Here is a 16,025-nt window from a genome sequence, read left to right as displayed (position 1 = left end):
TACACGCTGCTTTTCCTCCCCGCAGGGCGCCGCGGAGCAGCCGGTCGCCCCTGAGGAGACTCTGCGGTGGTTTGTACGGAGGACGAGCCGCCCGACGCCGCCGAGAAGCGAGCGGGGCTCCGCGGCGGGTGTGAGGTGACGGGAGCGGGGGGGGGAGCGGGGAGAAGGGCGGCGCGGCCTCGAAGTTTCTGGCAGGTTCTGTCGGGGCGGCCGGCGGGCGGAAGCGGCGGGGCGGAGGCGGGCGCTGCGGCGGCCGTGGCGCAGCGGCGGGGCCGGGCGGTGAGGGGAGGGCAGGAGGGCGGGTAGGGGGGGACAGCGCCATGGCCAAGTGGGGGCAGGGGGACCCGCGCTGGATCGTGGAGGAGCGCGCGGACGCCACCAACGTCAACAACTGGCACTGGTGAGGCGCGCGGCGCGGCCGTTGGGCTCCGTGAGGCGGGAGAGTCTGTGAGGGGATGTTGTGAGGGGAGCGGGGGGGACACAGCGCCTAACGGCCCCGCTTCCCGGCGCAGGACGGAGCGGGACGCGACCAGCTGGTCCAAGAGCAAGCTGCGGGAGGTGCTGGTGGGGCTGGCGGTGGAAGGGGAGGCCGGGCGCTGCGAGATCAGCGAGCTGAAGCAGGTGGAAGGGGAAGCGTCCTGCAGCAGCCGCAAAGGGAAACTCATCTTCTTCTACGAGTGGAACCTGCGCCTCAGCTGGAGAGGTATGGGGGGCGAGGGGGCGGCTCTGAGGGGTCCGGCGTGGCGGGGGGAGCGGTGCCGGGCCCCCCTGAGGCGTTTGTCTGTGGGGCTTCCTCAGGCTCGGGCCCCGCGGGGGATGAGGAGCCTCAGCCTGAGGCGGGGGAGGCTCCTCCGGGCTTGCGAAGCTTTTCCCGGCCCTCATGGCAGGAAAGAGACAAACTTCCAGTTTGTCCTGGTATTTGCAAAGCTGATTTACTCTGGGTGATCACTTTGTAAAGTCAGCTGTCTCCTTTGGTCGGAAAACGGCCTCCTTTCGGTTCACTGTAGTGAATCACAGTCGTAGGGATGATTGCAGGAGACGCGTGGGCCTGAAACCTTATAAATGCTTATTTTTAAATGATCCTGAAACCCTAGCATGTGGCTTTTCCCCCTTCAATTTTTTTATGCTATACACCTTTCTTAGCATTATTTTCACAGCACAGTATTACTCATTTTACTTTGCAACAAGTAAATACTTCTATTTACACTTCCAATAACATGCTTGAACTGTTTTGCTCTCCTGATGTGCAGAGATAGCAGCTGCGTGCTAATGCGTGTGCATAGGAGGAAACAGGAGAAACTAAGAAGTGTGGAGGTGCAGATGTTTCAAAAAATTGAGTGTAGTTTACACTGAGGATAATGAGTTACCCGAGGAAAAACCCGTTCAGTGGGAATAAGGAAACAATTCTGGATAATTTGGGGTAATGCTGGTATTGCCTGTGCATTTTTGTTGTGCTACATCTGCTCGCAGCACCAGCTCTTGGAGGTTCATCCTCCACTGCGCTTGTGCTATGGCAGCTCGCTCTTTGCAGAGCGACCTGAAAATGTATCTTTTGGTAACATCAAGGAATTATTTTCATTTAGTAGATGCTTAAAACTCATGCGTTGGAGTAAGAAGTAGGAAGAGCTGATAAAAAGCGTTTGTACGGGCAAGTTGTACATGGATGTACTGCCAAATGACAGGTTGTTCCGCTCCAAAATACTTTGCCTACCTATTTCTTAGGCCTTAGGACTTACTACAGGCGGTGGCAATACCAAGGGCCATAGTTAGTGTTCCCCTCTTAGTTCCTGTGCCCCAAAACAGGGCTATAGGCTGTGGATCGGTGTTCAGGTGCCGCTGGCTGCGTTTTGCGCTTCTCCTTTCCAGTGCAGTTCCTCAGTGACTGGTTTTACTGGTTTGGCCAACTGGGATTATAACATTTATTTTGATGCAGAGACCAGTGCTTCTGTTTGAACAGATTGGGTATTGAAGTCTGCTCCCGCAATAACAGGGGACTTAAAGAAGTACTGTTATTTATTTATTTTTGTTCATGTTGATAGATAACTATGTTTTAAATGTTACAAGTGTGTTATAAACTAAGAACACACTTAGCAGTTGTGATCTAAATGTTAACAGAGGAAGGCAGACATCATGCTGTGTTGTGCAGTTTACGCCAATGCAGTTTATTAAATAATTGTAATGAGCTTTTTGATTTTTTTCAAGATAAGTTAAAATCATATACGTTTTAAATATTGGTTAGTTTGGTTTTATTTCAGTGTATAAGGCATAGCAGTAGGTAGATATTTCTGTATAAATTCCTTCTAAATTCTTTTTCCTCTGTTCGGTCTTCATGCTTTTCAGTGTTTAACTATAATTTTTATTAGATACTTTGCTCATTTCAGTGTTGCGCTGAGGGGTGAGTAGAAGCATAGAATCATTTCATTTGGAAGAGACCCTCAGGATCATTGAGTCCAACTATAACCTAACTCTAGCACTGTCTTTGAGAGCTTAGTTTTAAAGGAGTTTGTTATTACACAGTAAAGTTCTGAAAGAGCTGAGGCTGATTTTTTTCTTAATTTGACAGCCATGATGTCGTGTGTTTTCTGGGAGCTCTGACTTAGAAATGAGAGTTCAGACTGAACTGCTAAAAACACTAATTGCTCTTTTTATTTCCTCTGCAAGTCTTCTAGGATAACCAGTAATTGATGCTGTGATTAAAATCTCAGTACATAACAAACAGATTATATAAATTCTGAAATATGCAGCCAATTTGAAAAGTCTGATGTTGGAAAAACATTGCCCTTAGCAATTTAGATTACAGAGCAACAAGAAACTGAGGAACTAAGGGTACTTAACGGCACTAAAATTGAGCAAAACGGTTGTTCTGTCATTTATTTGAAGATGTGGTGAGGATTTTAGTAGATTTATTCTACATTGTGATGGAAGCTTTAGGAATACATGTATGTCCCTTTAAAACTAGGTATTTCAATGGTGTGTTTATAGGTAGGTCTTCCTGAGATGTGCTTTCACTAGTCATTTTCTAAAATAGCAGATTGACAGGAAACAGAAAAATAATTTATTCTTAGGTCTGTTATTGGAGTCCCACGGGATTCAAACAAATAATTTGGTTGTTTGATAAAAATATAATAGGTTTGCTTACATTGCAGTGATACTAAAATGCAAAGCTGTACCAACATTCTGCCTGTGTAGGGCTGACCAGTCAGCTCTGTTAACTGATGGGACTTTGCTCTCCGGCACAGATGCATCTGCTTTAGTCCCTTGGTCAGGCAGGTTTTTGAATGGGAAAAATAATATTGTGTACTGCTTTTGTGTATTTAAATTTGTCATCTGGCCTGTGTTATTTGGGAATCTTTAAGACTTGTGAAGATCGTTAATAAATTAGTTGAATGGATAGAAGCCAGGTTTGTGTTTTGCTCCTAAAAACTTCTTCCTGCATGCTTGCACTTCCTTTTGTGGAGAGTAGCTGAAAATAAGACTTGTTTTATTATCTGCAAAGAGAACACTGTGTGGTTTTGCCTGTACTAAACCCGGAACTGGCAGAAAGCGGTGAAGTTGAGGGAGCTGCATGTGATTTGTGTTGGGCACAGAAGTGTTCTAGCTGTATAATTAACTAGTTCACGTGGCTTTGTGCTTGAGCTGACTGGTTCTCCTGGGAGACTTTGAGAAGCCCAAGAGTGATCTTCTAGTTCAGCTCTTCACTGTGTGAATGTGCTTGTCTCCCTCTGGATTAACAGACTTTGCCTACTGCTTGATGCCTCATTGATTTAGCTTCTGACTAGCAAGGGGTCTTTGCACCGTACCCCACTTTGTGTTATTAACCATCATTCACTTTTTTTCTTGCTAAGAAACATCCAAGTGTGTGTTTGTGTACTTCACTGTGATTTTGACCAGAAGCATGTTAGGTTATATCCGTGTACAATGGCCCTTATAGCGTGGTGGTCATTTCAGGGTAGTAATTAAAAATAATGAGGGTGATATTTAGTCTAGGTAACTCCTTTGAAGGTATGAGAATCCAAAGAAATATTATGTCTATCTTCATGATAATTCCCGTTTTGCAGTCATGCTTAACACGGTTTGTTTGCTTTTTGGAGTTTTGCTGATGGATAAAGCTTACTGTTGTGTTTCATATGTTTTTACAACTAAGCTGATAGAACAGTATGAAGAAGATAACTGGATTTGGGTTAGAGCTGCATGTTTCTGGTATTGCTTTCCAGATAGTGAAAGAGTTTAAAAAACTAACTAAATGTTTTTGCAAGGCAAGGGGACAGACTTTTCAGTGTAATGAAAAAAAAGTGTCAGACCTTAAATTCAGCCTTTTCTCTGTAAGGTCTGAGGCAATGAAATACAGTCTGGGTTTCCTATCCCAGAGCACGTTCACAGAGCCGTGTACGTAAGCGTCAGTGGGCCTTTGCCCAGCAGGATGCAGACACGGAGCGTAATTTCTGTTCTTGCAAAGTCTTTCTGATGTGCACAGTGATGACTGGCAGCTCGCAGCAAAGCTATTAAGAGTAACGACAAGTGTGCTAAAAAAATTGCATGTGAAGTTTCCTATTTGTAAAAAAATTCAGTTGTATACCTGTCTATTACACATACATACGTTTTATGGTAACATGCCTGTATATTGGGAGCTTTTCAGGTATTCAAGAAGGAATAGTTGGCATTTGAGGGAGCTTCTGCATAAAAGGCAGACAAATTTAAGGGAAGAAGAGGTTGTTTTTTCCCTACCCTTGTTTAGATTCACATTTTGTGTTGGCGGACGTTGGAAGCAGAGAGCATTGGGACAGCTGAGGGTTGCAGGTGAGAGCAGCAGAAGGGTAGCGCTGAGTGAGCAGATGTACCTGTGTGCTTTTACATAGCTGGATGCTTCTGTACAGGAAAACACAGTTCTGAGAATGCGAAAAGTACTGACACATTTGAGACTTTTGGATGCTATTTAGTCCCTTTAAATTAGATTCTGGACAACTTGCTTCAAGTAACTCTTTTGTACAACTCATTTCCAAGCATAAAATTCTTGCTATGGGGGAAATAGTTTTTAATAATGCATTTAAGAATTCGTTATGTTAATACAGGTACAGTGAAAGAGTCTGGTGAGAAACATAAGGGATCTGTTGAAATTCCTAACCTGTCAGAAGAAAATGAGGTAGATGATACAGAGGTAGGTGTGAAATACTGATACGGCTATATAGGTTCAGAATTCTTAAATAAAGCCTTAATCAACATATAGGCATCATATTTTTGATTTATCCTGTGATTAAGTGGGGTAATTACACTTGCATAGTTTATTTTATGTTTTCATTTTTATAATTGGAATAATGACTTAGCTCTGTTCTCAAATTTGCCTACTAGGAATATGCACAATTTTCTTTGCTAATTATTGTTTGTGATGATATACTAACTACAAATTTGAGAAGAACTCTGCTTGTTATGGTTTTAAAGCATCACCCTCTCATCTCCCCAAAAAACATAAGAACTTGAGGAATCTCCTTGTTGGTTGTGTAGCAGTTGATACTGTCGCTTCCACAGATTCCTCAACCTCTGTTGTGTAGTAGGGAGCTCTGTTTATACTTGATAAGCATGACTAAGCTACTGTGGAGGTGAGATACAACATTAATGGAAGTCAAAACCCAAGAGGACTTATTTTAGGAAAGGCAGGATATACTGAGAAGATAATGAACTTGAAATTGGAGCTGTCCTCTGAATATAGTAAACAAAGCCAAAATACTTTGTTGCCAGAATGCAAAAGGCTTGTGTTTACATGCTGCTTAGATAATGTAATTTTTCTGTTTTTAGATAAACGTTAGCAAAAAGAAAGGGGAAGGCGATGTTCTGAAGGAACTTATGAGAACTGCAGGAACCACAAAAGTCAGAGAGGCCCTGAGAGATTACCTGAAAGCACTTAAAACAGGTAATTAAAACCAGTATGTTAGGTTTGGTTTAATGCAGTTGTCTTTCTTGAATAGATTGGTAATATGTTGAGAAGTCTTTGGGTTTGTAGTGTTTTGAATTGTCACTGGCTGAGATAAGTTAGTCCTGCCAGTCAAAATCTGACTTGCTATCAAACATGACAGTGTCCAGAAGTTTCTGTAGGCTGTGTTGTGTTACACATACTGACTGCAGTGACCTGCAGACTGACTGGTTGGACGCTGTTCAGAAGTTCTTGGAAGATGGTGCGTTCTTTAATGAGCACATGTTACTAATTTTGGGTCAGGTAACTTTGAAAAAAAACATGTTTTTAATGGAAATTGCTGTTAGACTCTGTGGCTAATAAAAACATATGGGTAAGGTGGGGCAACTCTGGCTTGGAGTACGTCCCATTCTGTGCTCCTGTTCTCCACAGTTCTACCCAGCAATCTTCATTACCTATCTGAATGTCAGGGTGGCTGTGCAGCTCAATTTCATACCGAAAAGTGTGTTTCTTTACAGAGTTCACCTTGGGAATGATTCTGCCAACAAAAGCGACCGTTGGTCAGGAGCTGGCTGCTGAGCGAGAACTGATTGGGAACACCGTGCAGGTATGTTGGCTTTAAGTGTATGAATTTAACGTTGCCATAAATGTAGTCCATACAGATTTTGCTGTGGCAACAATTGAATATTCCTGTGATTATCTGCAAAAGTGAAAGCCTGCGGGGTGGAACTGCCCCCGATCTCTGTGCTCAGGGCCTGTGATATTGAAATGACATGTCACAGATCCTGGGCACAGGAGGAGAAGGGCAGCATTTCTGTCCCCCAGTCTGAAGTTAACTTCAGGTGTCTTTGGAGCAAATCACACTCTCATGATTTATGTAACTTAATTTAGTGAGTACTGATTAATAATACTGTTAAATGAATATGGCAATAGGTTGTATAATTAATGAATGTTCACAGCACAGTATAAGAATGCACAGGTAACCAACAGTCCTGCATTCTGGAATTTCTAGATGTTTGATCTTGCACTCATTGATGTGAATATTGTTTGCTTTACAGGATTCTGTTTCACCACAGTCTTTGGATATAGTTGGTGTAAAAATTCCAACAGTGAAGATACTTATGAGAGAGATCTTCAACTCTGCAGCAGATGAACTTTATAGCATCTTCACAACTAAGGAAGTAAGTGATACTTTCAGTAGCAATATAACTTACTGCGGATGCTGTTGTGTCTGAATAGTTGTGTAAATAATACATGTGTCATATTTCTAGTGTCCAGTACAGATAATATTCCTTAAGTACATTAAATAAAGAGATGTGATTGTCCAGAAACTGAAGGTTTCATGTGCTGCCCTTTTCTTGTGACTTCACTGAGTGTTTGTAGTTCTGTTGTCATTATTTGCTCTTCAATTTTTGTTGGAAGCTTCATCTTCTAAGCAACTGCGGCATTTGAGTGGTGAAAAAGCAGAAGGAGGTGACAGTTGCTGAGGCAGCGTGTCAGTTTAGGAACAAAGTCTGGGTAGCTGACCTCGTTGACAAGTTGTCAAGTTCTTGCAATAGCAATCAGCAAGCACTAGAAGGTGGCAGTAGCATCATTCCACTTTTTAATAAGAGATTCATTTTTAGAGTGGCTTAGACCTTTTTTTTTTTTTGCCAGTTGCTACCTTAATAGTAAGAAGAGCCAACTAAACAAGCGAAGCTGCATCTTTATGTAGTTTGTATGCAGTTCACACTTTGCTAGGTAGAAAAAACTTAGTGGTTTTATTTAAGTACTTGCCATTCAGGAGCTTGAAGTGCTCAGTAATGGCACAGATGCACGTTAATTATAGATTAATTATTGGATTAAAAAAAATAAATTACTGATTTTATGTTTGCATCCTTCAGAAGTGCCTGGACTAGTATCAGAGACCTTTATATTAGCATCCCAACAGTACCAGTGGGAAACAATAATTGCTCTGAGCTCATTTCCAAAGTTAGTTTCAGCAAGTCGTGTCTATGTATGTCTGCATGTATAGATGTATAATATGTGCGTTGTCCATGGCCCTTGCAGGTGGCTGGAGTCTTTGCATCTTTACCATCAGAGGCTTCTCAGCATTTAGTGTCATTCTGTCCCCTCACTGGCCCTTGCTAAACCACAGATCCCAGGGCTGTATAAAATGAAAAGCCTGATTAGTACTTAGACTCTTAGGTAGATTACTGTTTAATTTCTTCAGCAAACCTCGTTTGTCTGATAATGTGGTGCATTATATAATAGTATACATTTGTAGTTAACTGACTTGTGCTCTATTCTTTTTCCTAGTTGGTACAGAAGTTTTCTAAATGTCCTGCCGTGGTTGAAGCTGAGAAAGGAGGCAAACTTCAGATGTTCGATGGCTTTGTCAGCGGTGAATATGCAGAACTGGTAAAAAGCTCCTACTTTGCCCTTTAAAAATTGGGGAGTGATATGAGGGGGGGTGTTAGACTCTGAGCTGAAAGATAGCGTCAGTTTCTCTAATGCATATTTGCAGTTTCTCTATTTCAAAGCCAAAAAAAATGCTATTGTGTAATTTTTCTTTCCCATCAAAAGAGCAGTTGCTGACTATACGTAATGACCTGCACGGCAGGGAGAAAGCTCTCAGCACTATCCTTTTTTACTAGGAGCAGTGAGAAAGCAGGGTTATCTCCCAAATGCCTGTCAGTTCTTCATGGAACTGGAGAAATGATCTCTGTTACACTCTTCCTGATTGAATGCTTTTGCAAATAGAACTGAAGAATTGATAATTAGAGCTCAGCTCCATTTTTGAAATCTCTGAAAAATCATTTTCACATTTGCTGACCTTAGACTTGGTATCTTATGTCCATCCAGATGATGGGCAGTAAGTGCCACTGACAATTGGACAACTTTTGAAAAAGCAAAGCTGTGGAAACTGGATTCTCAGTTCAAGGTAATCAAAGGTTTGTTCACTCCAGAAATGGCCCAGTCTGAAAACGTTCACACTGCAGAAGTGTAACACCTGAGAGTGGCTGCAGTGGTAACATCTCATTAGGGAAGCTGAGTGATGTCAATACAATTAGATAAGGAACTATTTAAATGGAACAGTCAAAATATAAACTTAAGCCCATGTATAATGTTTAGTCATTAATCATCATGGCCTTTTCCCACAGAGGGAACAGACCACAGGAATGCAGCAAACTGAGAGCTTGATGAAAACAGTTTATTTAAGAACACAGTCTTTGCATATTGTTTACATGCACGGGTCTACTGCTATTACATAAGACGATACTCATCTCCTTGTTTTTTGGGAGAATTGGCATCGAGCAGTCATAACATGAGTTATCTCAAACTCTACTGAGGAGAACCTCCTTCTCTCCTTACAGGTCCCAAACCAGAGAATTGTCCTGAAGTGGAGGTGTAGAAGCTGGCCTGATGGTGAGTCTCGCTCAGGACCTCTAACAGAGGTGACACTTGGCGGGGAGAAGGAACAAACATGACAGGTGACAGCTGTGCTAACCGCGAGCTCCGTCTGTGGAGAACAGCCTGGTGGCTGTAGCAGTTGTCACCTGTGAAAACAGGCCTTGCTCAGGCACACGCAAAAGCAGATAGATAGGAAATTATCAACAACAGATGTAAGCCTTTAAAAAACACACTACTGAAATGTCGTATTTTCTTCCTTTAGAACATTATGCGATGGTTGCCTTGAATTTCAAGGATCTGGCTGCTCAAACGGAACTGCAGTTAGAGTGCAAAGGAGTTCCCGTCTCGAATGAAGAAAGTACAAGACGATGCTGGAAACAGCAGTATTTTGAAGAAATACGTATTTTACTGCAACAATCCCAAGACACCATGGAATGAGAACAGCACTGTATTTTTGTTTTTAGGGCATTACTTTTTATACTTGGTTAACTTCAAAGTAATTTATTTGGGGGAAGAATAAAGACCCACTGCTATAATACTGTATATAATTTAAGCATTATTTATGGATTTCTAGTGAATGACGTGGGGAGTAAGTCAGACTATGTATTATAAACAACTTCACTTGCAGAAACTGATCTGTTTGCCCGTGACTTCAGAGAGCAATTACGATTCAGCTGCAGTAGAGCACTGCTGTCATAGGCAGGTAAGCTACGTGAATCGAAAGGAAGCATTTGTAGTTCTTTAATACTCAATGTATCGAGTGGCAAAATTAAGTCCTTCTAGGAGATGGGTGCCCATCAGAGGGGAGCTGAAAGGGATTATAAAACTGCTGATTAGATCTTTGGAGAAATGTGGGGGATATAGTTTACAGCCTCTTTAAATACTTCTTAAGATTGCTTTAACTGCAGGCTGAATTTGTTTCTAATGCTGTAGGCAGTTTTAGGGAAAGATAATTAATGTCATGTAATTTGGGTTGGTATGGTAGTTACCGCTTAAGTCTGCATGCACTGGACTCCCTTACCTGACCTCGGTGTGAAATTTATTATGGAGGAAACAGTAACAAAGCCTTCATTTTGCAGTTCTGTAAACCTTCCACTTAAGTGATTCATGGCCCTCTGCAATTCCGTAGCTCAAATTAAAGTGAGCAACTTTTTGTTAGAGAAATTTGACAGGAGGGCATTTGAAATACTGAAAGTAAATAACTGTTATTCTTAATTAAACCGCACTGAGGTTACCAGGGACAGCTTAATTCTCAAAGGCTTTATAAAATGTATGACTTAAGTATGCAATTTGAAACAAATTGACCAAAAAAGGGCAAGCTGCCTTTGGAAAACACAGTTGGCTCAATAAAATACGTGATTTTACATAGTTTATTTTCTCTATTAACTGATTCTGCTAAATTAAGTATGTATAGAAGTTAAGTAAGTCCTATATATTTTATTTTTACAGGACACCAATGTATGTCAACCTTACCACTCATAAATTTGCATCATCCAGAAGATAAAGATGTGCTCCTCTTTTCTACAGGCGAGGTTTTCCCTGAAAAGTTTGCAGTCAGTTATTTTCTTTGAACTTCAGTGAGGTTTGTTGTAGTAACGGGAACAAACACCTCACGGTGATAGGACAGATGTACAGACTGGTCACTAAGGGTCACACTGTGTGTGTTTTAGGTGTCCAGGTAGAGGGTGGAAACAGCCTCTTCAGAAATTTTATGTTTTAGCATTTTCCTTTTTCTAAATGCTAAAAATTGTTACCTTTTTTGATAAATATTCAAGGACAAGGCCCTAACATTTTGAATACAAAAATGATTTAGAGCATTGGTTGACAAAAGGGCAACCTTGAAATAGAAAATCTAGGTTTTAGACCGAGGTCAGTTTTGTCTATAGACTGCCCAAGGGATTTTTGTGACAATATGGCATGTGGGAGTAGGATGTTAAATCCAATCACAAGTTTCTTCAAACAGTGTATCCTACTGGCTCCACAGTTTTCCTTCCTAACTAAAAAACCCATCTGAGAGTCACAAGTGCCCACGACTTGTGTTTTGCTAGTCTGAATTTTCACGTCTCCTTCCACTAGCAGGCGTGTTCAACTAGATCAATTGCCAGTCATCAGTGGTAAAAAAGAAGTGACTTACTTGTGTTGGCAGTGTTGCACCACTCACTTCCAGAGCCCCCAGAAAACGCAGCAGCTGCTGCAGGAAGGTCCAGGACTGTGTGAGGAGGAGCAGCCCCAGCCAGCCCTCGTTTCCTCTTGAAGGAAAGGGGAGTGAAGCAAAGATGACCTTGCCTTTACAATTCTTCTTCCTTCGTGCCTGCACAGCTGTAAGTTTGACAATCTGTACAAGCTTTGTTGAGCTAAAACCACAAAGTACCTACCTTTTAATCCTGCTTGTAGGCCAGCCTGGTGTACAAAATGGGCAGACAGCTCCTGATGACTGTCCTTAGAGTCAAAAAAGGGACATTTTTCCTTTTGCTTCAGCAGCAGTCCTGCACTCTTCCCATCCTCGCTGGATGTGCTGGAACTTGGCTGACTTAGTCCTGTATTGCTGACCTGAAAGTTCAGTTTTTCCGCACAGTTATTCTGGAACTGAGAAAAATCAAAGACAAGTTCATTTTACGTGTAGCAGGCAGCCTGCAGGACAATGTCTGGCACTGCCAGCCAGCCACAGCATCAAGGGGACAGTCATCATCTGGGAGAGGCAAAACTTATTCCTGAGTGCTAACATTTCTCAGAGTCTCCAAGAGTTTAATATTATAATATTAATAAAACCAAAAAGTATTAAACTACTTGTTATCCCCCAGCCCTTGAGCTGGATGGAGCAGAGTTAGGAATTACGTATTATTTAGTTAACAGTATGGTAATGATATGATAGTATCACACATAAAGAAATGACAGTACCATAAACATAGTTTGTTTTCTAAATACAAATGTCTGTGAAAAGCTTCCCCATCCTAAAATTTTCCCAATATAACAAAAGAGAAATAGCAGGGGTGGAGAGACATGTAGAGAGTTTGAGGGAAGTAGGCTCAGATTTATTGGAATTCATGTGTTTTTAAGGAGTCAAATGAGCAGAGAGGACAGTATGAAAGAAGCAACAAAGCAGGACCAGGAAAAGAGTTTTGCTTGTGGTATTAAATGAGAGGTGGGATGAGCCGTGTAAGAATAAAAGCTTTAAGAGACTGAGGAAGCCAGTTAAAGATGGGGGTTTTCAAAGAAAGGGATTTTAAAACATTATTGAAAGCAGAGGAATACAAACAAAAAAACTGACTTACAGTAAAAGAAGGAAAATACAACGGAAGAAATCGGGAGGGACACAAGGAGAAAAGAAACAGGTGCAACTGAGGATATGGAAGCGGAGACAAATTTGTGCAGGTACTGCTTACTTTTGTTTAAAAACCTGAATATTGGGAAAAAATGCCCAGTAAAAATTGCAGGAATGCTCAAGGGGGAAACTGGAAGGTAATGCAAGGGAAGAGCATAAGACAAATTATACCTTTCGTAATCATGACACAGTTTTTAAGCAAAATAATAGAAAAGCTAGTTTTCTGTAAATTTAGAATTACAGGATAGTAATTCAATTAAAGCCAATCAATGTGGGGTTTAGTGTCTTGTCAGATGTGATGTCGCTTTTCCCAGAGGTTGCAGAGGCAGCTGCTGGCCTCACACAGCTGTATGTATGCTGCCTGTTGCATTGTGCAAAGGTACTTGGAAAAGCACTGAACCCCATGGTACCGCATCGCTGAAACACGATCCGAAATTATAACTTCGTTATGGAAAATGGTTATCAAACCAATGGACTTGCAGTGGGATTTGAATTAGGCAGTTCTGTGTTTGTGGGAAAATAATTCACAGGAAAATGCAAAATTGGCATTTGCAAATCACAGATCCAGGGGTCTGTAGGGGAAAACATTGTAAAAACAACTTCGGGGTCTAGTCAGTAGCAGGCAGCTGTGCAGAGAAGCATCTGGGAAGAGGAAGGAGGGTGTATTATTTCTGTATCATTTAGGAAGTATTATTAGATACTGTTCATACTTGGTACATGCTTCAAAAAGGGCTTTCAAAATAATGAGAAACAGCTATCCTAAAAGATAGTATCCAAGTCTTCAGTAACAGAGTTGTGGTGCTAAAGCCAACAAAGTGCAATAGCTGAGAGGTGAAGTCAGATGTTACCAAAAATCAGATGCACATTTTTTAATAAGAGTAATTAATTGGGATTACTCACCCAATGGTGCTTCAGTCGCTGGGAAGTATCTTCCTGAAGACCCAACCATGATTGGGTCGGTAGAAGATGTGGTAGATGAATTCTGATACTCACTATGTAGAAGTTCAGACGAGAAGCTGTTGATTCCTCCAAAGTTACAATCTATGGAAAAGCTGATCAAAAGGGTAATTATTCCTAAAGAGAGTGAAAACATTATTACTTCATGCCTGAATAATGACACCAACTTAATTACTCACCAGCATCAATCTAGTGGCTGTAAATGCAGGAATAAAAACGTTAATAAAAGGGAACATAAACTTTATATATTTATATATATAAAGGATAAACTTAATATAAAAGTATAAAAAGATATGAGTAATTAATTACAGGTGGTAAAAAGAGTAGATTCAAAGATAGAAAGAGGAGACACAAAAGTATCACATAATAGTGGTGAAACAAATTATGCTAACCTGCATTAAATGGCAGACAGAATGAAGGAATTTGGGAGAAAAAGGACATGGATATGTTATGAAGGCAATAGAAAAATGAGCTAAGCAACTGGAAAATGAAGCTGAAAATGGAGTTTAATCAGATATTAAAACCAGTATCACAGACAGGCTGAAAGATCGCATAGGAAATGGCCATTGCTCAGAAGTAACAGGAGAAACGAGGGGGCAAGGTGAGAGTCGCTCCAGCGTCTGGGGGAGATGGTGTCAGCAGAGCGAGGAAGCAGCCGGGCGGAGGGGCCCAGGGAGAAAGGCGGTGAGTCTGCAGGTGGTGCAGGAGAGAATGCCTGACACAGGTTAAAAAGAACAAAATTAAAAGTTCCACTGGCTTCTGCCACCACTTCGTGTTCTAATAGTAGGGAAAAAAGCAACCACCAGTCCCTTCAAGAGCATTCATGCAAAGTAAACCAGAAGAGGACCAAGATTTACATAGATTACATACATTTGATCACCATTTCTCTGCACCCATGTCATTTTTGAAGTTGTCTTTGATGAGAAATCCAAAGACTGAAGCAACATGTTATAAACAAAAGTCATCACAATCAGTTTAATGAAGTGCACAGAATAGCAATTGATCATGTCAATAAAAATAAAACAATTAATTTTACATCAAGTGTGCTTTATTTCCTCCACAGGTATTCTGTTAAATAAAGCACCATATATATACTGCCAGGCCACAGCTAAAGAGGATTCTTTACAGAATCAAATTTCTTGTGGTTGTTTAGTATACAAGTAAACTTAATTTTGATAATAAGAACCACAGTGATCTGAGGCAATCTGCCTCTATTATAAGGTACAAAACTGGCACAGAGGACACCATATTATACACAGTAAAAATGCCATAAGTTTAAATTACATTATACAGGGCAAGGAGGCCCTGTTCTCCCAGACACCCATATTAAATGAAAGCCACTACAGTGAACTCTTAATTACATAAAGCATATCCATTATCTGATTGCCCTTTAAGAAAGTGTACGGTAGATGCAAAAAAAAAAAAAAAAAAGAAAGAAAAAAAGGAAAAAACAATAAAAATCTGGAGTTCTGCCTGACCAAGAATTAAGCATATAAATCTATCTTGCCATTCAAGCAGAGAGCACTGGACAAACTGAAGCACAAAACAGAAATAAGCAAAACTTATACAAACAGCGTTTTGGGGGGGAAGGAAAAAAATGTTAAAAAAGCAGACATGCTCCATCTAATGTCAAGAAGCAGCTTGGTTTCCTTTTCCAGATATCCTTGTGACCACGTGAATCGTCGACTCAATGGTCCTACACAGCATGTCTAAAATGTCATGCTGCTGCGTGTGACTGAAGAGTCCTCTGGAATGGCCACAACTCATGGATAAACCCGTGTCCGGGTCCTGGGATGCTAAGGCTTGACCGTCACAGCTCCTCAAATCCACCAGGTCAGATAAAACCGCGGAAATGGATGTGGAAGGGAACTCCGAGTCCTCCTCGGCTCCAATGGAATCCTTGGCAGTCTGCAAGTCTTTGAATTCTTTGCATTCTTCAAATTTACCGTTTCCTGCCTGCTCCTCCGTGTGCTGTGAGCGCGTCGCTAACATTACGTCTTCTGAAAATGAAGATGGAACTTCCATTCTGTACTCTTTGACAGAACTGTTCTCGGGGGAAGGAGGATCCTGCTCCGTGCCTGGATCAATGATCGAAGAGTCCCGTGTCTCGTTATCTGAAGTGCTCGTTGGGGTCAACGCCTCCCGGGGTTCAGTCTTTGTATCACTGATACAGCTATCTACAGTGTGCTCCTCGTCACTGCTCACCCGTCTTCTCTTCACAGGAGTAGCTCCTTCGTCATCTGTGGAAAAAGGAAAACTCGCTTAGGGAAAGCATCCTACGCATCCAAATAACAGGCTTTTCACATTTTTATCCTTTTCCACATTAAATACTTATTTCCTTATAGAAAATTCATGTAATTGCCTAGAATTTTAGCTCCATAATAAAATAATATTTCTTCTGTAGTGCTGGGAATTGTGGTAAGAAAACAATGTGTTAATTGTGTAAAA

At 41.3% G+C, this 16,025-nt stretch overlaps 2 protein-coding genes across 18 annotated transcripts in view; one reads left to right on the top strand and one right to left on the bottom strand.

Annotated features, from left to right (window-relative positions):
* Positions 1-244: 244 nt before the first annotated feature.
* Positions 245-15,980, top strand: AHSA2 (Putative activator of 90 kDa heat shock protein ATPase homolog 2). 5 transcript variants are annotated; one of them, XM_065059368.1, is made up of 12 exons: positions 245-400; positions 513-703; positions 5,070-5,155; positions 5,791-5,905; positions 6,424-6,512; positions 6,964-7,086; positions 8,204-8,305; positions 9,262-9,313; positions 9,561-10,001; positions 10,748-10,880; positions 11,445-11,619; positions 15,236-15,980. In XM_065059368.1, the coding sequence occupies exons 1-9, from the start codon at positions 321-323 to the stop codon at positions 9,734-9,736; spliced, it is 1,014 nt and encodes a 337-aa protein (XP_064915440.1). In that variant the 5' UTR covers positions 245-320; the 3' UTR covers positions 9,737-10,001; positions 10,748-10,880; positions 11,445-11,619; positions 15,236-15,980. The 5 variants fall into 5 exon arrangements, with proteins under 5 accessions (XP_064915440.1, XP_064915438.1, XP_064915437.1 ...); XM_065059366.1 differs by adding an exon at positions 12,573-12,670 and having other exon boundaries at positions 10,748-11,619; XM_065059365.1 differs by having other exon boundaries at positions 10,748-11,619.
* Positions 14,608-16,025, bottom strand: part of USP34 (ubiquitin specific peptidase 34) — a 121,054-nt gene continuing 119,636 nt past the window's right edge. For all 13 annotated transcript variants that reach the window (XM_065059321.1, XM_065059327.1, XM_065059325.1 and 10 more), the window contains one exon: positions 14,608-15,817. In XM_065059321.1, the coding sequence (XP_064915393.1) occupies positions 15,207-15,817 (611 nt within the window). In that variant the 3' untranslated portion in view covers positions 14,608-15,206. The remainder of the gene's footprint in view (positions 15,818-16,025) is intronic.

The sequence above is a fragment of the Columba livia genome, chromosome 3, assembly GCF_036013475.1.
Source record: "Columba livia isolate bColLiv1 breed racing homer chromosome 3, bColLiv1.pat.W.v2, whole genome shotgun sequence".
NCBI classification, from domain to species: Eukaryota; Metazoa; Chordata; class Aves; order Columbiformes; family Columbidae; genus Columba; species Columba livia.
Note: the sequence above shows the minus strand (reverse complement) of the source record. Positions and strands in the feature narration are given on the sequence as shown.

Bases quoted from the DNA above. Each gene is read 5' to 3' on its own strand.
- AHSA2 (XM_065059368.1), top strand. From the start codon at position 321: ATGGCCAAGTGGGGGCAGGGGGACCCGCGCTGGATCGTGGAGGAGCGC. The intron at 704-5,069 runs GTATGGGGGGCG...ATGTTAATACAG, and splicing joins CCTGCGCCTCAGCTGGAGAG to GTACAGTGAAAGAGTCTGGT. The intron at 7,087-8,203 runs GTAAGTGATACT...TCTTTTTCCTAG, and splicing joins GCATCTTCACAACTAAGGAA to TTGGTACAGAAGTTTTCTAA.